This window comes from Numenius arquata, chromosome 14 (genome assembly GCF_964106895.1).
Source record: "Numenius arquata chromosome 14, bNumArq3.hap1.1, whole genome shotgun sequence".
Classification (NCBI taxonomy): domain Eukaryota; kingdom Metazoa; phylum Chordata; class Aves; order Charadriiformes; family Scolopacidae; genus Numenius; species Numenius arquata.
In genome coordinates, this window is record NC_133589.1 from 4,984,298 (window position 1) to 5,006,662 (window position 22,365).

A 22,365-nucleotide genomic window follows, 5' to 3' on the forward strand; every position below is an offset into this window, starting at 1 on the left:
TTTGTACCATCAGGCAGAATAGTCTAATGGTTTCTGTTGTTTCCTTCCTTCCATCTAACGAGAACTGGGATGGACAAACTGGAACACACGGGCAGCTGCCTGTTTAAAGAGGCCCAAAGTAAACTTCCTTTAGGAAGTGTGTGCTTAGGGACTCGCATCCTAAGAGACCCCGCTGCCCCTTGAAAAGAAAGCACACGGCATTTGTAAATTCAAACCCATCCATTTTACTGCTTTCATTTCCGTGCCGCTTCCCGAAGCTGTTCCGCATTTGTGGGCCTGTGGGAGGAGAAACATTTAGAGAAATAGAGTAACCATGGGAATCCGCACAGCCTCGGGGCGAGTTTATCATGGAGCCCTGCCTTGATAAACACAGGTTAAACAGAACCCAGCCCCAGAGTCTAACCTGCTGCCTGTACAGTCCCCTGGCACCACAGTCAGGGAAGGAAAAGGAAAAGGGGAGATGGCTGCCCGTGAGTAGAAGGGGCTTTGTGTGCAGATCTGTAAATAATGTTCCAGAGGCAGAATTAATTCCTTGTAACTTGCAAGGAATTGGCCATTACCTCTGGGGTGCTGCCCGTCCCGGGGCAGCTGCAGCCCAGCGATGGAAGCTTTTAGAATCATAGAATCATCTAGGTTGGAAGGGACCTTTAAGATCATCTAGTCCAACCATCAACCTAACTCCGATCAAAAAAAACCCCATCACTAAACCGTGTCACTAAGCGCTATGTCAGCCCGTCTTTTAAATACCTCCAGGGATGGTGCATCAACCACTTTCCTGGGCAGCCCCTTCCAATGTTTAATGCCATTTGCAGCACGCTGGGGCAGAGACATTGCTCCGTGGTCCTGGCTGTCGGCTGGGGAGAAGCCTGTGCCTCCTCAGCAGCACCAAGCAGGGAAAACTGGGCTCCCCTGAAGCTCTTACGCCACAGTTTCGGGGCTGCAGGGAGGAAGGGGAGGCTGGCTTTAGGCTTGTGCATCTCCTTGGGCTCGTTTCAGGCTAAAGCTGTCTTACAAGGGGGAAACCAGTTTGCTTCTGGGTTTCTACCCCTCACATTGCTGTTTTCCCTCATCCCCACACGTAGGCAAGAGGAGGATTCACAAACCCAAATGCCGAAGGCTAGCGGGATGGGTTGTTGGCTAGCTGAGTGTCGTGCCTTGAAATCTGGATGCTGCATCCGAATTGGATCAGGCATCGGATCTTGCTAGACCTGAAGCAAGCATCTAGCGAGTCCTCTGTCTAACCCTGCGCAGTAGAGGCAGCTCTGGCTTGGGCGAGCCCCCAGGCCGGGGTTAGAGAAAGGGTGGGATTGTCACTGGTGGCAATAAAAAGGCAGTTTCCAGGGCTGCTTGAGCAAAGCCTGTGCATCGACCCCAGAGCCAGGACACACGGTCAGTCGGTGGCTCGGGGAGGACCGGCGCAGCAGATCCGAGCTGGCCTGCCCGGGGTTCCCGCAGTGCTGGGGGCTCCACTGAAATTGTCCCACGCCACCACTGCACCGCAGGCTCAGGGGAGGGAGGGGGATGTCACTTTCCGAGTCGTGCTCATCCCGCTTGCAGCATGGTGTGCCTCTCATCTGCTTCTAGTACGTCGCCTGGTTCGTCTGCAATCTCACCCTCTCTCTAGGCGCCATTCACCAGTAACTGCCCTCCGTAACCGTGTGTTCTCTCTTAGCGTGTCCCACTAATCTCTCCGCCAAGGAGGCCATTCTCCCGCTGCCCACGTCTCCTTTGCCCGAGCATCGCACCCTCTCTGCGCCCCCCCCCCCCGCTGCCCGCCCGCGTCCGACCCTGTCTTGTCTTTTGTCTCTCCCAGAGTCTGAAGGAAGGCCTGACCGTGCAAGAACGCCTGAAGCTTTTTGAATCCAGGGACTTGAAGAAAGACTAGTTCTCCCCGCTCCGCTTGACCACGCGCACCTCCCAGCTTGAGGCAGCACAGCACCAGCACCGTTTGTCTCTCGTTCCTTACGACTGTCCCTTGCTGTCGTTCGTCTTTGACGCCCCCGACGGGACCCGGCGCCACGGTGGTGGTTCCCCACCCCCCTCCACCCCGGCTCCCAGCCGCCCCCTTCCCTCCCCAGCACCTTTCCCTGCTTGTGAGACGCTCCAGAGACTCTGAGAGGGAGAGGAAGGGATTGGGGGGGGGTGTGTGTGTGTGGGGGGGGGTGTTCCCCCTCCCCCCCCCCCCCTCCCTTCGGCGCTTTGTAGGAGAATCCTTCTTTTACTGTAAACCATTACACTAAGTGTCAGTATTAAGGCTCAGTAGCCTGTTAATAAGCTAGCTCTGTCGTACCAACCCTTTTGGTACGCAAGCAGGGCCTGGGTGGTATCGGCCATACCTAGCTCTTACTGCTGTCAAGAGACCCAGTGCTCAGAGCACGCCAGGAGCCTGATATAACCGTTGATCTCGATTGCATTACTTGCACCTACAAGGAGGGGGGGGGGGGGGGGAGCCTTTGCTGGGGGGGGGGGGAAAGCTGTCGGGGAGCGCAAGTCCGTGCCGGCGTACACAGCCTTGGAGGTACAAACACTGACATCTCGCTGGAGAAGGAGGCAAGAAAGGATTCTCCTGCCCCGTGACTGTGCTGTGTCCTGAATGTAGGCGACGCCGGAGCCCGCCGAGCTTCGGTGGCTGCCCGGGTGGTTACGGATAGGGAGCTGCAGATACTCACCTGCAGCCTCGAGTCCGCCCCATCGGCGTCTCTTCGCCTCCCGTCTCGCTGGTGGTCGGAGTCGGTGTTTCGGGGGCCGAGCTGTAAGATCACTTTCTTGCCTCTGTTAGATCAAGCCCAGCACACTCTTTTTTTTTTTTTTTTTTTGGTTTTTTTTTCTTTGTGTTTTTTTTTTTTTTTGCTGTTACTCCCTTCCTCTCATTGAGTCCCGTGTATCCCAGGGTCTGTGCGCATGTGAAACTCCCTTTTCCTAGTCAAAGGAAAGTAGAGTAGAAAGTAGAGCCAATATTGACTGAAAAATGCACAGTGCTCAATGCATATAATGCTCCTTTTTTATCAGCTTCTTGAATTCAACTCTTCTTGTCAGCAGGGCAGCTCCTATTTTAATTCTTTAATCTTTTCCTGAAATAAAAATCTCAAAACCAGTATGTGCTTCAGACCTTCTCAGTCCTAATAGCTTTGGTATTTAAAAAGCCTACAGTTTAGCACCGCGAGGCCGATAAACCAAAAGCGAGGTGTGGGAGGTGCAGCAGATGGCCAGCCGAGCAGAAGGTGGCTTCCCAGAAGAAGCCTAGGGCTGCCCCCGGTGGCTTCATCCCGAGAGCATTCCAAGATGCCACCAGCTGTAGAGACTCCAGGTCCTGCCTCACCCACCACCCTTGCCAAGTGACCGGCGGGACGTCGGGCCGGGCTGTTAAAGATACGCCATGGTCTTCATGTGGAGCAACGATTCTTGGTTCTTTTGGGCGCATGACACATGGATGAAGTTGGGGAGATACAGCCGAAATAAAATGTGTTGGACGGCAGGAACACGGCGTGCGGAGGGACGGGTGGGACTGGCCACCATTGTTATGTGTTTAGCAATGCTTAACGAGTCAAATAACTAATCTTAGTGCTGAACTTCATGGGTTTAAAGCATTTGTCGCGAAGCGAAGGGGTCTTTTATGGACATAGTGGTGGTGGTCTCACATGCGGTAGCTTGTCGGAGCAGCCATCTCCCACTGGGGAGCCAGGCTCCTTGGAGAGCAGAGAACCAGGCTCTGCTCTCCCGAAGTATCAACCTCACCCTTTGGGGCAGCGCTTCACCAGGCGGGAACGCTGTACACCACGTCCTACGGCTGTAGCTGTGAGTTCTGGGAGTCACAAAGAGAAGGTGGAGAAGGGAAGATGCTGTGGATGGCTGTTCTGAACTCCTGCTCCGGGCTTGGGGCTCATCTGGCACCCATCAAAGCACCTCTCCAAAGCGAGAGGCAGCACGTCACCTGCCTTTACGTTAAAGAAAGAGAACCTGCAGCACCGATAAAAAGTCAAAACCTGAAATATTTCTGCGGAGAGCAGTGCTTTAGAAAAAAACAGGGGAGGGAAAAGCCAGGTGGAAAGCTTTTTGCTGACCGCAGTGGTCCTTGGTTATCCTCTCGCGTCTTCCTGCTCCAGCCGCATCAGCTGCTCCAGGGCACGAAATACACACGGCGTCGCATGGGAAACGCAACCTGCTGCGTTTCACACAATTCTACGCTATTGACAGTACCGAAACGCGAGGTCTGGGAAAAGTCAAGTGCGAGGAAGGTGCAGACGCAGACACCACCTGTTTTGCTCCGAGGAATATTCTTTTTTTTTTCCTGCATAAAAATTTCCTGCCATTCGCGCCGTCTCCCCTGAAACAGACTGAACCCTTCTCTAAACGTGACCTTTCCCTTGCCCGCATATAAAATACAAGAAGCAAATTGTGTTCGGTTGCTTCCAAACTAGAATTGTGGGCTGACTTGCCAGCCAGAAAAGTCTCTTTATTTCTGTAATAGAGGTGGACTCCATTAACAGCGCCGCCCCCAGCTTTGTAAAAAATGTGTCACTTCTTTTGTACCAACCCTGGCCTTGATTTTGCATTTCCACTAGCCCTGCCTGGTTTCCGTGGTGCAGATGCAGCACTTGGTTTGTTGTGAACACTTAAGCACGCGCACACCGGGTGTAGCTTGCCTTCGCTCTGTAATTTTTTTCCATTTTTTTAGGGGGGGGGGAAGAAAAAAAAAAAAAAAAAAAAAAAAAGCTTTGTTATTCTTCTGTTTTAAAAAAAGTAATTTAAAAGCTGTATAGTATTCCAAGCACGCAATGTAAATATTTATTACTCAGAAATCGGTGGAGGGCTCTCTTTTGTGACAAAGTTGTGGTTTTCGTTTTTAAATCTTGTTCTAACACCGATGTCCCACGCGGGGGCTGGGAGAGGCTCCCCGAGTGTGTCCAACCCACCCCGTCTGCCCTGAGAAACTGCTCTGTTTGGGTCCACTGACCGTTTTAAATATATTTTCAAACCTTTCCCACTGACCCGCACCTTTAGTTTGGAAGATACCGGTCCAACGAGCGTGCGCAGTCTGTCTGAGAACTGTTACCTCACTTGGTATCAACTATCAACTTGGTTGATATCAACTTGGGTTTGTTGGGTTTTTTTTTTTCCCGTTCGGAGAACTCAGTAATGTTGTGTTTGAGAGCGGCACGAACACCGTGAGCGTGCAAATCTCTCGTTACACGGAGCAGCAGCGACTACTCGTCCCTGCGCAGTAGCCGGGGGCCGTCACAGCGTGGAACTTCAAACATAACTTTCAGTACGACATCCTTACTACGGAGCTGATCTCGTGCGGGATCCTCTAGTACGAACCACGCTCAGAAGAGGCTCCGAGGTCCCGCGGCAAGGAGCAGGGAGCACCAGGCTGGGAATAACGCCGGTGTTACACGTTTACCTGCCTCCGTCAGAGACCACGAGGAGGAAACGGAGGGTGTGGGATTTTTCCAGCAGAAACCCAATGAGCCAGACGAGTTGGTACCAACCGAACTCGTGAACTCGTAAATAACGAGTGCAATTCCAATTATCTTCTTCACGCACACTGCCTGCGTGCAGGACGGTCAGGAACATTCACTCTTTGTTCTAGAGACAGCAAAGTATGTTGTAAAATACTAAACGCGGTGGTAAGTAGAAAGCAGACGGGAATGGGCAGTCTTTGACCCGCGTCCCCCCTCCCGGGACCTGGAGTTCTGGATGACCTGAGATTTTTGAAGAATCGTTTACCTGAAAGGAGGAAGATTTGGGGAGAGAGAAGAAAGTTCTGCCAAGTCTGTGGGTGGTACCTGAAGTGGCACCGGCCGTTCGGGGACTGATGGTCAGTCCCTGCACAGTCCTAAGGAGAACAGGCGGCTTCCCTTAGTTTTGTCCCAGCACAGCTTTAACCCGTAACCGGAGGGGACTCGCTCTGCATTAAAACCAGGCACACACCACGCTTGTACTCTGGAAACGACCCGAAGGAATGGTGAGGAATGAGGACACGAGTAATTTCCCAGCTTCTGTGATGATGGGACACAGGGACCAGCCCTCCCCCTCCGCCCTGCGATGTGACAGCGGAGCAGGGATGGTGGTACCCGGGCAGCACCGGGACACCGCAGCCTCACAGCCATGGGGAATCCTGGCGGCTCAAACCCAGGAATGATCACGGTGGGGAGAGGAGGCAGCACAGTTGTCCCCAAGCCCTATCCGTAGGGTCAACAGCCTCTTTTAAGGGGCATTTTCCACACAGATGAGTCTGGGAAATAACATCTCACACGTGGTATCTTCTCTCTGCAAAGAGGAATGGGTGCTGGAGGCTCCTGTTTCTCAGTACGTGCGAGTTCCTCTCTCCTCCCCTTCTCCCATCCACTCCAGTTTATTTCAGCGCTTTTTTAAGAGCCACTGTTCCCCATCAACTGCTCACTGTAATAGAAACGTCACTTTCTCTCACAGTATTTATTCCTTACAAACTCTTGTGCGACACGCTAGGTTCCCATGGGTGTAGCTGATTGTTTTTATTTTGTAAATATAATTACCTAACTTTACATTAACTATATCGTAATAAACTATTTTTGCACCACCCTTTGCATGTTGCGTAGCGAGGCGTTTCTTTCAAAAAGGGTGCTATTGCAGAAAGAACAGCACAGAGGCCGGAGCCTGGAAACGGGTGAGCTGTTTGCTTTTATAGTCAACGCTTCACAAAGAAAAAGCAACAGGTAGCATTTTAATAGCAATAACACGTTTAAAGTAGTGTAAATCTAATGCTGCCGAACGGGATTTGCTAAATAATGACCTTCCTCAGCCTCTTCCACGGTTGCTACACCAGAGACAACAGTACTTTTCCCCCAGACCCACGCCAACTTTCTCAAACAGAATAGAACCAATCTGCAATCTGTTGCTGTTACTCCATGTATCCTAAATAACACCTAAGGATCTACAGGAATTTTTACTGATTCGGATCTTTGGAACAACCAACCTACAAGGACTGCCTGGAGTGCAAAAACCAGATGATGTTGAGCTTTTCTGTGAAAATGCCCACCCTAGTGGCATTTAGGAGTCCCACTCCCAGCACTACTGCATCAAGCGAAACTGGTAACAAAATGTTAAGCCCTTTTGTCATTTTGAGAGACTTTGAGGCACTTTATATTCAGTATAAAGTAGTTCTTGCACAGACGCTATTTAGTTTTGAAATTCCCAAGTTTACACCCATCTTTGTTCCACTCTTCAGAGGGAAGAGGCAAGGGACAGATCGTGCCTCCCTCTTGCTGTTCCCCCACCCTGCTGCTGCCACCACGGTCAGTCACAGTCACCCTAAGACCAGGACACAGTGTCCCCACCTGAATGAACTGGGGTTTCCTTCTACCACTCCAGCTACGTCCGCTCTCGGGACCGATTGATCCCAAAGAATAGTTTCTCTCATTTCTTTTCAGACTTCCCTACACTTGCTTGCTGGAAGACGAGCTGTCATTAGTATCTGTTCTCACACTTTTACGCTGGAGCTCTGCTAATCTTAAACCAAAGGAAATGCGTACACAATCAAAACCTACTTCTAATTTCTGCTTTCACGTTCCCCAAACAATTTCTTTTACAAACTTTCAACAATTAATGCCAACAGGAAATGTAACTAAGGTGCTTAATCTCTCTACACAAACTCGAGATTTGCCGTAGCCCTTTTAACTCTTTAAAACTTTAGAGTTACTAATGTAGATGAGACACTGGGCTACAGTTCCATTCTGCAGTATCCCAAGATGGAAAATGTCCACCGAAACACCCACCCAGCACCGTATGAACAGACCTCGTGTCGTGGTTTAGGCCCAATTGGCCTATGATGGCACCAGGGCACGGTAACGAGCCTGCCCGTGGTTTTAAGCTCTAGGAACGCACCCCTATCCTCACAGAACAACTCACCAAAGAGCTGGGTCATTCCCTCTGGCACGGGAATGACCCACTGCAAGGGACCTGTGGCACTTAAGGGTAGAGAGCACTTTGCTTCTCTGGAGGAGCTGACCTAAATTACGCACAGATGGATAATACAATGATGTCCATATGTAATAATAAAGTCCATGGATGCTGTTAAGTCCTCCACCAGCCCTGTGGGGCAGCTCAATCATTTACTGTCTTTGGGAAAAAATCTGTAGTTGATGGGATTGTACTCTTCCCAAATCCTTTCAAACTCATCCAGAAAAGGCTTCACATACTCAGCATCCTCCATGACCAGCACGTTCTCCCGGTTGTTCTGGATCGCTTGGGTGGTCCAGTTGAGGGAGCCTGTGATGACCATCCTCCCGTCCACGATGGCGAACTTGTGGTGCATGTAACCACTCTCCTGGTCATGGCGCACCTGGATCCCTACAAAGACACAACCACCTCCTCAGTGGTGACTGACGGCCGTCACCTGGACCACAGCCACCCCGCCGCCTGGCCGTGCCATGCCGTGCCCTGCCCCGCGGCGGTGGCCACCTCACCGGCCTGCCGGAGGAGGCCGATCTGGGAGCCCTGCAGCCCCATGTACTGGGCATCGGTGACGATGCGGACACGGACGCCACGGCGGTGGAGGAGCCGGACGGCGCAGCCCAACTGGGGGCTGGAAAAGGCGAAGAGGCAGATCTCGAGGGAGCGGCGGGCGGCGAGGAGGCGGCTCAGGAGGCGGCTGAGGGAGCAGTCACCGTGAGGCAGCGGGCAGGGACAGGGCCGCGACACCACCCCGCGCCCCGTCGCCGCCCCAGGTCCCGCCGCCTCGGCCAGCAGCGCCTCGGTGCAGCTAGGCGGCGAGGGGAAGAAGAGCACCTCGCGTAGGGGCCGGGGCCGGGGCCGCCGCCGCCACGCCGCCAGCGCCAGGGCCAGCGCCGCCGCCGCCAGCGCCAGCCCGGCCCGGCCCGCCGCCCGCATGCCCCCGCCGCCGCGCCGCGCATGCGCCGAGGCCCCGAGCGCGGCCGAGGCCCCGAGCGCGGCCGAGGCCCCGAGCGCGGCCGAGGCCCCGAGCGCGGCCGAGGCCCCGAGCGCGGCCGAGGCCCCGAGCGCGGCCGAGGCCCCGAGCGCGGCCGAGGCCCCGAGCGCGGCCGAGGCCCCGAGCGCGGCCGAGGCCCCGAGCGCGGCCGAGGCCCCGAGCGCGGCCGAGGCCCCGAGCGCGGCCGAGGCCCCGAGCGCGGCCGAGGCGGGAAGTTTCCTCAGGGAACCGCCGCCGGGGCGGTGGGTGTCGAGCGGCCCCCGGCCGCCTCCCGGAACCCCCGAGGGCTCGAGATGCTTCGGGGATGGGGAAAAGATGGATGGAAGCAGTGAAGAGCTGCCCCTGGCCTGCCTCGCCTGACTGGGTGTGCTGAGGAGCGGCTCCATCCGACTAGCCGTTCCCTAACACCTGCCGGCCCCATTGCATCGCCAGGCCCTGGCTGAGGGGACAAGGGTGGCAGAATTATGTTAAAAAGCACTCTCCCACCTCCCGCCCCTCAGCCTCTGCTCGGCCAGGCAGATATGGTGCCGGGATGAAGAAACATCCCGCTTTAATCAGTTTGTCTTTAAGGTGTGTCATTCGGAGGGAAGGAGGGTGGTGAAAGATGGCTGCAGACATGCTTTTTTGTTAATTAAGTTGTGCACATTCCAGCTATCGCTGACGGCAAAAGGAGGGCCCGCGGCCTAATCTGCGAGCTGCGGGAACTTGCCCAGACAATTATTTGCTAATCCCACACGTAGATCTGTTCTGGCAGGCAAGCACATCTGGTCTTAAGCTACGTAGGAGCACTGGGTTCACAGACTTCAGCAACTCTCCCCCTTTTTTCCTGTGGGTATTTTATACCTGTTAGATTAGTGGTTTCCTTGCCCTACTTTAAAAATGATACGTTTTCCGGGGTCTGTTTGTCCATGACACAGCCCTGTTTGGGATCAGGAGGGAGACTGATCGCCATTGCCTACAACTCACCGTTTGCACAAGCACAAGGAAGAAGATGATGAAGCCTCAAGCCTGACCTGGTGATCACCGTTTTGCTGTCTTGGAAGAAACCACACCTCTGTTCAGAAACACAGGCTCTGCTAACGGGTGCTCATACACCATCTGCAGGTTAGCCAGAGACTCAGATTTAACGTGGGATTGCTTGGGAGAGCTACTCTTCAAAAGATTAAAAACTGTTCAGCAATGGAGAAGGTCTAAATGCCAAATAATGTCTTACCTGTTCTGTTACGCATCTCTGAATTGGACCAGAACAGCTTTTCAGTAGAAAAAAGAGTAGTAGTCACATAAAAGGTAGCCACAAGAGCGAGCATCAACCTAGTACTAGAAATTCTGCCTCACTAGACCACAATTCTTTAACGGCTTCTGTAACTTTTATCCCACTCTCAGTGGAATTTTTTCCTTCATGAGTTGCACCCAGCACGTAGGAAGCAAGATGCATATACTACTCAAAGCTTCCTTTCCTGGGGATAGAGCTTGAGAACCTCTTTTGTCTCCTGTTTTCTTATTGACAATTGGGAAATACAAGCCTTTTTGCAAACCCTGAAATTAAACAAGTGGTTAGTTTTTGAAGTGACAGAGTAATGTCTTTTTTCCAAGTATCTGTTTGCTGTTTGAATAACCTGCAGTTGTTTTATGTCCAGTTAAACATTCTGAATTTATATACGGAGCAAGAGATGCTCAGATATGTACAAGAAATAAATACATAGTAAAGAGGAAAATACCTGTTAAATTCTGTAAATTGGATCAAGGCTAAGGCACGGGAATTACCTTGTGGATCAACTGCTGCTTCCCCCGCCCCGACACAGACGCACATTGAAAATCAACACAAAACTAGGCTTTGTCCATTTTACAAAAATAGCTCTTCATGAGATTTAATGCCTGTCTCTATTTTACAGATGTTCCAGACAAAAATCAACCTGCATATTTTATACATAAGAAGAGAACTCGTGACAAGTTGGAACATCCCCTTTGAGCTTGAATCTTGTTTGAATGAGTGTAGAAGGTCACCTGGGTAAAACCTGCCTCTAACTTGTTAAAAATCTCTACGGTAACATCAAGTTTTCCCAACAATGATCCAGGAAAAAAACAAAAATGACAAAAAAAAAAAAAAAAAAAAAAAAGACTTCACAACAGAAACAGTAATTCCTTACAATACAGATAAGGAATATCTGTGTAGGTAATTAAAAAATGCACCAATGTTTCCATGAACTATTAAGCATTCAAAACGGCTACTATAGAGTTATATAAGAAGGGAGCACCTACAGGTTGGATCTTTTTCTGCTTAACTTAATTAGGAAGCTACAAAACGGTTTCTGAAGACAGAACACCACCAGCAACCTTACCCTGGCGAGGTTATCTTCATTACCTGGAAGTTTTGCAACCACAGGCAAAACAAGGCGCGTATTTTACCCTCCCGAGAGGCAAGCAGGCTGCATTTTGAGACATCTTATATTACAATTCTCCCTCCCAGACAAGATTTCCAAAGCAAACGCTGAACCTGTCTCGAGTTAAGATATAAATAAATAAAGTGGAGTGACAGGACTCCCAATAGGATATCCTGACTTATGCTACAGCAGAAAATAGTCTCTTCTTAAATCCGAGCATAAAGTGGTTTGAAATAATTTACACGTGATCCATACCCTGTGACGTGTCACTTATTTTTAGTTCTTGTTGGCATTTAGGAGACTTATGTGGGATTCAGAGAGATTAACTATATCCACTCCCTGGAGTTCTGGATGTTGTCACAGGTATCCGAGTCTTGCCAATGAAATCTAAAACTGAGGTCTACTGCCGCACCATAATGCTTAATGAGGACAGCACGAGATTTTAATTAATTCACGCTGATTCTTTGAGTGTTGCCGTATTTTAGTCTTGAGTGTGGAGGTCTAGAATTAGAGTTGCGTTTTGGGACAGACAGCAGCACTATTTATTAGCACTTATTAGTCCAGTCTCACAGCAATTAGAAAAGACTCAAGTCATTCTTCAAGTTAGTTTGAGGACCAGAAGAACAGTGATGGAGTTTCACTGTTCCATCATCCCATGCTGCGGGCTCAGCAGAGGCAACTCGGGGTTCCCTGCCATTATCTGAAGGCAGCAAGTGAGGTTTGGGCACCCTTTAGTTCCGGGACTCCGAGGACGTGGGGCTGCGAACTGTTGACATCAGGTGGGACTTGTAGGTCTTGCTCAGGCCAGTCATCCAGAACTTGAGAAGCTTGACATTGTCCTCCTCTGCAGCTCCCAGAATGCTCAGCAGTTTTTGGGTATCTTCCTTGGGTCTGCTGTCCACTTTAGTGAATTTAAAGAGGACCTTCACTTTACTGCAAAAACAAGAAATTCCTGTCACTATTACAATGGTCTTGGATGCATCAAAGAGGGAATGAGCAGTAACTGTAGCTTCTCTCGGAACCTCCTGCAACTAAATGTTAATAAAAGCTTCAAACAATATCCCATGGAAACTATTCTCATGCTTTGAATGAAGAAGGTGGGGGGGAAGAAGAGTACAAGAAAAGGGGGGGGATTACTTAGGGGGATTATTCATTTTCAGTAGTAATATGTATAATTCTACTCTGTTTTTTCATTCTAGCAAAAAGTAGAATAATTAATTGTGACAACTGGGAATCTCCCCGGGAGACACATCCAGTGCCCATCTGGCCTTCAGGTAAATGCACAGAATCGTAATGTTCCGTGAATTATTTCACACGACCGCTTGGTCTTCCTTTATAGCTCCCTGCACCTTTGAAATGTAGCGCCTGAAGGCGCAATCACGACATCTGTTTGGCACGTTACCCGCAGTGGAATATAGCGCACATTGACAGGCGTACACGTATTTGCATACTTAATCCTCACCATATATATAAGGCAGACAAGTATTGTCATGTAGGTAACCTACAGGTGCGTGAACTGAAGCGTAAAGGTTAAGAACTGCTGAAAGTCAAAAACATTTGGGACCAGAGTAGAAGCACTCAGATATTCCGAACTCCCAGCAGTACAGCCAACTACACCCTCAAGACTAAAGCCGGAGTTACCTGACTGCAGGTCTGCCCTGGACTCTGCTGTAACCGTTGCAGGATTAGTGCCAGAGCTGTGTCTCCGAAAGCAACGCGGTCGTACTTACTTCATCCACTCCTCCTTCAGGCAAACAAGGCACTGATCCACAACGTCTACGGAAAGGTTCTGGTTGGTCAGGGCAGCTTCGATCTTGTTCAAGATTGTGGGGCCAACTGCAGGGTCAGAAAGAGGAGGAAATGGGTGAGAAAGAGGAGACACACAAGCTATAGGTTACCTGCTTATCCCAGTAACTGTTGGCAAAGATTAGTCCATTTATTCTATGGCCTGGGCCTGGAATTACAGACAAGAGTACACATTTGTTCCACCTCTTATTCTGCTCAAGGGCACTAGCCCCCCTGCTCATTTTTCAGCAGTACTTTGGTCTGGTGCATTAATGCAGCTTCCTCTGGATGCTGAAAGCTACGCTATTAATAACAGCACAGCTAATTTCAACATGGAATTTGGCTTGATTAGTTCACAGATAATAATCTTAAGTCAGGAAGAAACTTACCCATCCCACGAAGTGGAAAAATATACCCTCCAGTGGCCTGCCTTGATTTGATTTGCATGGAAGAGAAGCTAAAGATCACGCCACTAGAAAAATGTTTGATCCAAGAAGTAACATGGAATTTTGTGACGGATCTTGGGACACTGCACACTGGTTCCGGGGCCTTAATTTTCTTCAGACCCAGTTTTACACCAAAGTTGTTTAGATTTTGTTGTTTCTAGTCCCATGTCAAAAGCTCATTAAAAAAATGCAAAGTTATGAAAAACCTTCATGCTTTGTACAGTATATAAAAAAATATAAACCCTCAATTTTAAAGTCTCCACTTACTCTTGATTTAATCTTCCTCTTGTTAAGGGCAGCTCCAGGATACTTAGTTAAAAAACAAACCGACAACCAACCCAAGGCATTCCTTTCCTGGACCACTTTTTGGCATTCCCTAGGAGACTATTTTCCCAGCAGTCTGTGGCCTAATAAGTTTGATGCTGTGGTGGAGAAAAGACCTTTCAGTGACTATTTTTGTCCAGAATCTTCTGGAAAAGCCACTGGTTGGATGCCAAGTAGACTACTGTAATTACACCTGGGGAACCTACAACAGCTGCTGGAGCACAGGAAGAACATCACAGAAGGAGTGAGTCTCTGCTCTGCATTGCACCCTTGCTGCCTGTGAAGTCTTTTGAGAGTCAATGAGGCCAATTCACCTACACTAAGGCTTCCCAGAAAACACAAGGTGGATGGACCTGACTCAAATCACATCTGGTGCAAGTGTTCAAGTCCTTGAACAAAGTAGGCAAAAAAAAAAAAAAAAAAAAGGAGAGAGAGAGGAGAAGAGAGGAGGAGAGAAAAAGAAAAAAGGGGGAAAGGGGGGCGAAAGGGGGGGGACAGCGGGGGGAAAGAAAGAGAGAAAGAAGGCCTGGGCATTTCTGTATCAGCCGTACTTGTCTATCAAGCGGAACACGGGGGATGAGGAATGTCATGGTCCTTAGAAGCTAGACTTACTTAAACTAAACGCACAAGTATTCCAGGATAGAAAACATTCATTGTGGATTACAGAATCATTTTCCTACAATTGCTACTGTACCTATGTTATAGAATTTGTTTCTCATATCTGAAAATTAATAAGCAAAATGCTGATCAGGTAAAGCAAACCCTCTACAATTACAAAGACTGTGGTAAACCTCACCCCAAATAATAGTACCCCTGTTTTATACTGACCTGGCTTCTACTCAGACCTCCTTAAGGGCCAGTACTTGAACAGCAGAAAAAACAGTTAAAGATCAAAACGCTCTTTTAGTATCAATGATACAGGTTCTTTCTGCTTTCAAATCACCCACCTCGATCCGCTGCAACAGGGCTACCGCTGGTGACAACAAACTCGTACTTGTTGAGGGACTGCTCATCCTCAAACAGGGTTGGGTAGAGACTGGAGCGGGTCGCAGTGCGAACTTCCACAAGGACCGCAAACTCTAGAGCAACAAGAGCCCAAAAGAACGTGAACTGTACAAGGCCCAGATTCTAAAATCCAGCTACATACCCTGCTCTAAGAAAGCACAGCCCTGTCAGCTTACAATATTTGGCCCAGCATTAACCTTTCCTCAGTAGGAACCAGGACTAACAGCTATAGCGTGGTCAGTGCTTAAAGCAGGTGTCACACCATTCAACTGCTGAACAGGCAGAGGGATGGGTGAAAAAAAACCCTCTAAGTGGTATAGGTTTTAGTTCATGCAGCATTGTTAGACAATCTGCCAATACTTAATTAAAAAAAATAATAATAACCTTGTGTCCTTTAACATAAAATAATAGGGAAAGGAGAGGGTTCTGCACCAGGTTCTTACCAGATGATAATATGTGGGACGGGATTTGGACGTGTGGGCTAAGCCCTAGGAAGTTACACCGATACGCTTCTTCATACTGGTCACTGTAGGGGATGATCCGCACACAACCAACAGGCAGCATGGTCTAAAAGAGGACGGAAACACGTCAAGAGAAACACCAAAGCTAAATCAGTAAAGTACAATTTTCCCCTGACTTCAAGGGCCAGCCAAGAATTGGAGCAGATGCTCCTGATTTGGGGGATGAGAAGTATCTTACTCAGCTTGAAAGACTATGCAGTTGCTGAGGACAACCAAGACATGCAAAGGTTGAGGTTTTTTAGTTTGGTGAGTGTTTTTCTTTTTTATTGTTGGGGTTTTTTTTATTTTTTCTTTCCAAGCCACATAATTTAGAACACATTCTCCCCAAGACTGCATTGTCAGAGACAGATCATTAGGATGGCTGGACTACTAGAGAAATAGATGTAAAAACACACAGCCGGGAAACAAAGCAAAAAGTTTCTACCCGTAGCACGTCAAAAGCAGACTGGACAAGATCCATATCTCGAGCTTTCCAGATGACCTGGTTCCCCATCAGAACATGCCAAGCCAGCATGCGGAATGCTGATGCCCCAAGAACCTGCAAAAAAAAAAACCATATCCACGAACATTCTGCGTTGGTTATGAAAATTAGTGAAATGTCCAGTTTGCCCTGTCACAAACAATGACTGCCACATAAGAAAATGGCTGGAACCGAACAGCAGAAAATAACATGATAATTTAGCTGCTCTGTGCACAGAATAATAGCTCTGAATCACAGCACGAAGATCAAGTATTTCTTTGAAAGGTGTCAGACTGTCAAGCAAAACAATATTCGCCCCCATCTACGCTTCCAAGAACAAACAGCAGCAAAGTACTATGTTGCCAACACTACTAATCAATGATCCAATTCAATATCAAGCACATTAAGAGAATCATAGAATAGTTTGGGTTGGAAGGGACCTTTAAAGGTCATCTAGCCTAACCTCCCCTGCAATGAGCAGGGAAATCTTCAACTAGATGAGGTTGCTTCAGGTTTCATTTCTCGGTTGCTCCCAACTCTTCGGTGCCCTGGCCAGCCAGCACCAACCAGCCCACTTGCCCAAATCAGTGGTTTTGTTAAGATGGACACAGGCCCGTTTGGAATGGGACTGAACAACTTCTGTGAGATGATAACAACTTTCAGGCATTTCCCTGCTCTGGGTTATGTTCACAACAGCAGTTCAGGCAGGAAAGATGAAACAATATTCTTAGACAAGCCCCCAAAAGCACACACTTGCAGTACAGTGGTATAGTTCAATAGCTTCAAGCATTCTAAATTGGGAGACAGTAGAACGAAAGGAGCCTAAAGACATAAGGCAGGTATTTGTCAGGAGTATCCAGGAAAGCAAGCTGGAGACTGTAGGTCAAATGCACCGAACCTTCCCCCTCATCCAGGTAACTGGAAGCACTGGAGAAAAGCTAGATCTGCACAGAACCATTGGTTTTGTTTCTAAATCATTTTTTTCCCCCCTCTGAAACATTGTCATTTTAAGCAAATAATACTTGGCTTTGAAGATGCTGCGCAACCTCTGTATTAAATTACTGTCACTGCTCTTGGGAAAAGTACAGAATTTGAGAGAAATCATATGATCCCATCGCACATGACCGATGATCACTAGAGGCTCACGTGACCTCCGAGGAAGGGAGAGTCCTCAGAGACGCAGTTAGCACAGCGTTACCAGCTGTGTAGGCACTGTGCTGAACACAGAACCAGGAAAGAAGTGCAAACTGCAGGAAATAAATATCTTTTCAATAAACATTATCAGGAGAAAAGAGGTTATTACCTTGTGAATTCAGCATCAGAGTAACTGTGCTCCTCTTACCTGTCTCATGTGCCTGAGAGAGCGAAAGACGGACAACCTTCTGTGAGCCACATTCCAGCTGTTGCAATCTGGCATCAGAGATGTTTCAGGTGAGCATTTAGATAGCTCCTGCCCTTCTACAACATCTGGCTGGGAAGAAGGCTTCTCTTCTTCCTCGGAACCATCCCAACCTTCCGACTCTTCTTTCAGGTCTAGGCAAAAAAAAGAAGTAGAGCGGTCATAAAAATTGCTGCTCTCTAGGCATAGGAACTGCCTCAGAAGTGCCTACACACACTGCAGACAATCGATTTTGGCTTTATGTGGGGTTCAAAACACAGTAGCTGAAAGTACCAGTGTCACAGACCCCCATGAGGTGTTAATGAAGTTTCACAGTTCAGATACACAATAACCACTGAAGGGTCAAGAAGGAATTTTCATCTTCTACAGGACACAAAGTCACATCTTTTGACCAGCTGCCTGTTCTCTACTCTTGCTTTAAAGGTCACGGCCAAAGCTTTGAGGCAGGTTTTGTAGATTCTAGTCTAAATGGATTAATAAAAATAATTCAGCGCAAGAAAAAATTAAGATCCATTAATTTCAGGAATTTTGTAGAAAAAGGAGCAAGAAGTCCATATATTGTGACTGCAAATTCTTCTGGCTGTAGAGATTCATTGGGAGGGCCAACCCGGCTGGAGAGAACAATAATCATGATGATGCAACACTCCTACACGAGTAACAAACACCACATGTGCACGCAGAGAGCCCACGAGGCCAAGGGCTTTGATTTCACGTTCCTGTCAGAGTCATCTCCACATGGGAGAGCACGTCAGTTACCGCAGGACTACCACTAAGTTGATGAGAGATGGCTGCGCTCACGAAGCTGCTAAAAGGACTTGGTCTTTTACCCTCCAATGCATTCTCAGAGGGTCTTCCAGCTCCGGAAACTTCTATCTCACCTGCAAGTTTTTCCATCTGAACAAGGGTGTCTTCTGTTGGTGCTCCCTCCAGAAGCTTCTCTGTAAGTCGGCTGCCACAAGCTTTCAAAAGCCTGGAGACATTGAAAGAAATAGAAGTAGAGTTCATTAAGCCTGTTTGCTCGGTGCAAAAATCCAGTACGAAACTCGGTGCCATGAGCTTAACAAAAAATCCAACCACAAACCAGTTTGTGTTTCCTTTCTGTGCTTTCCCAGGTGTGGTAACTATCAATGTATCTTACAGCCACTGCCACTCAAAGTCACCGAAAGGCCTACCATTTTGCAATTACTTTGTACAACACACTTATCCCCCATCCAAGTCACATGTCAGTGTCGCAACCCTCTCCGCGGCATCTTTCCAGGGAAGCTGGATCGGCAACCAGGCACTGGAGCAACTGGACTCCCACAGACACACTACTCTGCCAAACGGCCGCACCTCCCGCGCTGCCTATCACAACACACGGGCACTTCCAGGCGAACAACCACCGTGCTTCACGGGTGAGTCCCAGGTACAACAAGCTGGGGGTAGGAGCATCTTCTCTGGCTTTCTTCCATACTGAAGTTTTATACTGCAAAGCCTTTCCACCTTGACAGACATGGTTTCCATTAGCAGCCACGTGAGCAGGTTTACTTCACAGCAACAAGAATTTTTTTTTTCCTGTCATTCCTAAATGCATCAAGTGGTGCCACCTTTCTGTGCTTAGCTCCTTCCAATTCAGAGGCTACTTAGCAAAATCCAACTTACTACCTCCGGAAAAAATGCTCAAATACTCAAATCTCATTTCCACCCTTTCAGAATATGGCAATATTCTCTTCTGGAAGTATTTGTAGAAGCTAGAAGCACAAGTGGCATTACCAAGCAAAGGAAGTGTGCAAACACGCCCACAGGTTTTCATCGTTGGTCAGTGATGTTAACGAGCGGGCCGCATTGCCGTTCCGCTGGTGCAGGAAGGGGGTGAAGGCCGTGTTCATCCGCTGGGCACGCTGAGGGCACCCGTACTGCTCCGCTTCGAACACCTGCACCACAGAAGAAAGGTAGTATAAGAGACTGAAGACAGGTAAAATTCTTACATAAAGCTAAGCCAAAAAACCCCAAGAAAAATACAAAGTGAAAGTGAAAAGGGTGCGTCACACAGAGTCATCCATAATACATTGTAAATTATGGGAAAAGAGAAGGAAGGGACATCTTATTCTCAGACTGACTAAAATTATCACTAAGTAACACTTGTGCTCCAAAACCATTGTCCTTCACAACATTAGTTACTTTAACTTCTAACAGAGCTATTGTCTAGCAGTTAGGTCTGTGAAAAGTGTTACAACTGGCTTAAAATGCGAGAGGCGCCCTGTTCCTTCTCTCCCGCACCCCCAGATACGCACCGTCCTCTTGTCCCTTGTGTCAACCTTAATGACCACCCCGGCAGCAATGAGCTGGATCAGGTTTTTGACTCAGCTGTAAAACAACTATCATAATGTTTTACTAACGTTGAGTCAAATGGACTCTGGGCACTGATGTACCTTGAGTGCTTTGCCCTGAAGCTCATCAATGATGCCTCTGATTTTTCCCAACAAGAAAGGCCAGGAGTTGATGAGGTAAATCCGGTCCATCATGATAGTGATGATGCTGTACCAGCGCTGGAAACCTCGAGCCAGGCTATCTTTGATAAAGAAGGTGTGACTGAACACAAAACCATGCTGTTCATCTCCGAAAAAAATAGGGCCTTCACGTCCTGGGCAGACCTGAAGGGGAGGGGGACACACACCCCAAAACAGTTAAGCACATCACGCAGCTGAAACCATAATATACTGAACAAAGCTTCCCACTCTTTCACACACACTTGGTAAATAAAACAAGCCTTTTTTAGGTTACTATCCAAAACGTGTGGTCAAACAGACCTCCAGAAGTATCCTACAAACCTTCAATTTACGTGGATTTTAAGAATTCAGCTCTATTCGACTACAATGCTGTTGAGACTCCACAAGGGATTTTGCTGATCCTGACACACAAACATTCATTAATCTGTAGTAAAGGTTCTCCCTTCACTTCTATGAGATGCTGAATGTTAACGGTCTACAAAACTCAAATATTTCTTGGCACTAAACAACAGATTCCAATGTTTCTACAAAACCAGTTTATCTTACAAAGAAAAACAATACACACATAGGAGGAAAAACAAGAGAGGGAAATTTTTGGTCTCACAAGGGGAGAGTACGGAACTCTCAAGGTTATCAAAGATCAACCTTAAAAATTCCCACTAATCCTGGAATCCTTATCTGTCTGCTTTTTCACCTCCAGCCCTCTTTTTTTTCAGGCTGCACAGAGCAGCCAGGATCAGCAAAGCACTATCTTGGATTTGAAACAACGCTTAAGGCCATAACCCTGTACTCCACGGCGGTTACCTCGCAGCTCAGACTGCGAACGCAGGCCTGGCGCACGATGCTGAACAGCTGGGGGTGGTTTGGGTGTTGGTGACTGACGTACTTGATTGAAGTTTCTTTGTCGTGGCTGACATACCCAGGATGTCCTCCTGCAAGAGAGCGGCAACCCTGAAGACAGAAAAGCAAATCCAGCCATAAATGAGCATGCAGTTATCTAAAGTTTACAAAGGCCTCTACGTTTTCCTTTCAAAATGTAAGGACACATTATTTACTCATACAGACAAGAACGCAAATACTTAGAAGACAAGAAATAAGAAGACAAGAGTCAGGGTCAGGATTGGAACCCAGCTCCTCAGATAGAACTCTCTGCGATATACTTCATATGTTCTTATGCTCATTTTCCACTATTTAATTTGACTGTGAACTTGCTGCTGGCTCTACAAGTGGTAAAATTCAGTAAACAGCAGCTGTGAAACCAACTGGCCTAACAAAACTGGACATAACCTGAAAGAACAATAAATAATATTGTTCAATAAATAATAAAGAACAAGTACTAATAGTAGACAAGCATGAGAACATACATTTTCACTACTGTCTTAACTGCTTTAGCCGTTTTTTTGTTTCCTAATCAATACTGCTCTTAAAATTATTACTAATAAATGACCAGACCTAATCTAATAAAGTAAACGCTCTTCAAGGATGAGGAAAGCATTTCTCAGCCACAAGAGAATCACAGATCACAGGGCTTAAAGAGACCTCAAGACACTATCTTGTCAAGATCTATATGCTCAACAACAGCTCCTTCATCCTCTTGTCATGGATCATTACAGTTCATGAAGACTTGGAGATCTTCTGGTACGGGCAGTCACATACAAAATGAGTGCAGTTTACGTTTTTTAAATAAATTTGCATTAGAGAATCCGAGAGTCCTTTAGTTAAGCCAAGGGTCATTGATATTCACACTTGCCTCACACATGTCAGACTTCTTTGGCCCTGGGCTGCTGGAGTCGGCGCTGGCACCTTCTGCCGGGCTGTGTGAGCGGATCCGACTGCTCATCTGAATGCCACCTTCTTCCTCTTCTGCCTGCTCATTCTGCCCAGAGATGTCCCCGCTGCTTGCGCCTTGGGGAAGCGGTGAATGTAGAACCTCAGTACAAAAGAGGGTGCGAGGACCGTGGAGCTCACAAAAATGGCAGAGGGCAACAATAGCATTCATAGTGAGAGCTCAGCACACGCGTCAGGCCTCCTGCAGGCAAGGGGGAAAGCACACAATATCAGCACAACAGACATTAAAGCATTTCTTAGGCCTGACCGGTGTAAGCCCTGCTCTGTGTCCCTCCAGGAACGGCTGGCCTTACGCTCAGCCTAAGGGACCAGCACAACTCCACCACAGGGTGACAGGAACATGGGCCGCCCCTTCGTGCCCCGATGGGATGGGACTAAAGCAGAGACCGACCCCCCTCCCGTGCCCGGGCCCCTGACTCAGCCGGGACACCTGAGGCCCCACAGGGGTGTGACGAGACTGGACCAGGTGCCCCGTGCCCGGATACCTCCGGTCTTACAGGGACAGGTTGGGGTCTGACAGACCCGACCTCCGCGCCCGGACACCTCAGGCCCTGCCGGGCCCGGCGCAGCTTCCCGGCTCCCGAAGGCCTCAGGCCCTAACGGGTCCAGACCGGCCCCGCTCAGCGCCCCCGGACTCGAACGCCTCAGGCCCAGCCGCACCTCAGGCCCTATCCTTCCTGGCACGGCCAACCCCCTCCGAGACCGGCCCGGCCCAGGCTCCCCGTGCCCGTCCCCCCGCTGCCCTGCCCCGCTCACCGCCGCTCCGGGCTCCCCCGCCCCG

General features: G+C 48.7%; 3 protein-coding genes across 3 annotated transcripts in view; 1 reads left to right on the forward strand and 2 right to left on the reverse strand.

Annotated features, from left to right (window-relative positions):
• MPRIP (myosin phosphatase Rho interacting protein) overlaps nt 1-4,678 on the forward strand; it is an 83,759-nt gene extending 79,081 nt beyond the window's left edge. Inside the window, exon 24 of the mRNA XM_074158366.1 lies at nt 1,814-4,678. Within this exon, the coding sequence (XP_074014467.1) occupies nt 1,814-1,885 (72 nt within the window). The 3' untranslated portion in view covers nt 1,886-4,678. The remainder of the gene's footprint in view (nt 1-1,813) is intronic.
• A 1,963-nt stretch (nt 4,679-6,641) lies between these two features.
• Nucleotides 6,642-8,868, reverse strand: PLD6 (phospholipase D family member 6). The gene is made up of 2 exons (XM_074158641.1): nt 8,445-8,868; nt 6,642-8,328 (listed from the first exon to the last, which is right to left on the reverse strand). Exons 1-2 carry the CDS (start codon nt 8,866-8,868, stop codon nt 8,087-8,089), a joined length of 666 nt encoding a protein of 221 aa, XP_074014742.1. The 3' UTR covers nt 6,642-8,086.
• A 1,896-nt stretch (nt 8,869-10,764) lies between these two features.
• Nucleotides 10,765-21,765, reverse strand: FLCN (folliculin). The gene is made up of 11 exons (XM_074158458.1): nt 21,487-21,765; nt 20,541-20,687; nt 19,659-19,880; nt 19,000-19,160; nt 18,126-18,217; nt 17,191-17,381; nt 15,813-15,926; nt 15,311-15,434; nt 14,810-14,941; nt 13,038-13,143; nt 10,765-12,240 (listed from the first exon to the last, which is right to left on the reverse strand). Exons 1-11 carry the CDS (start codon nt 21,733-21,735, stop codon nt 12,039-12,041), a joined length of 1,740 nt encoding a protein of 579 aa, XP_074014559.1. The 5' UTR covers nt 21,736-21,765; the 3' UTR covers nt 10,765-12,038.
• Nucleotides 21,766-22,365: the final 600 nt, after the last annotated feature.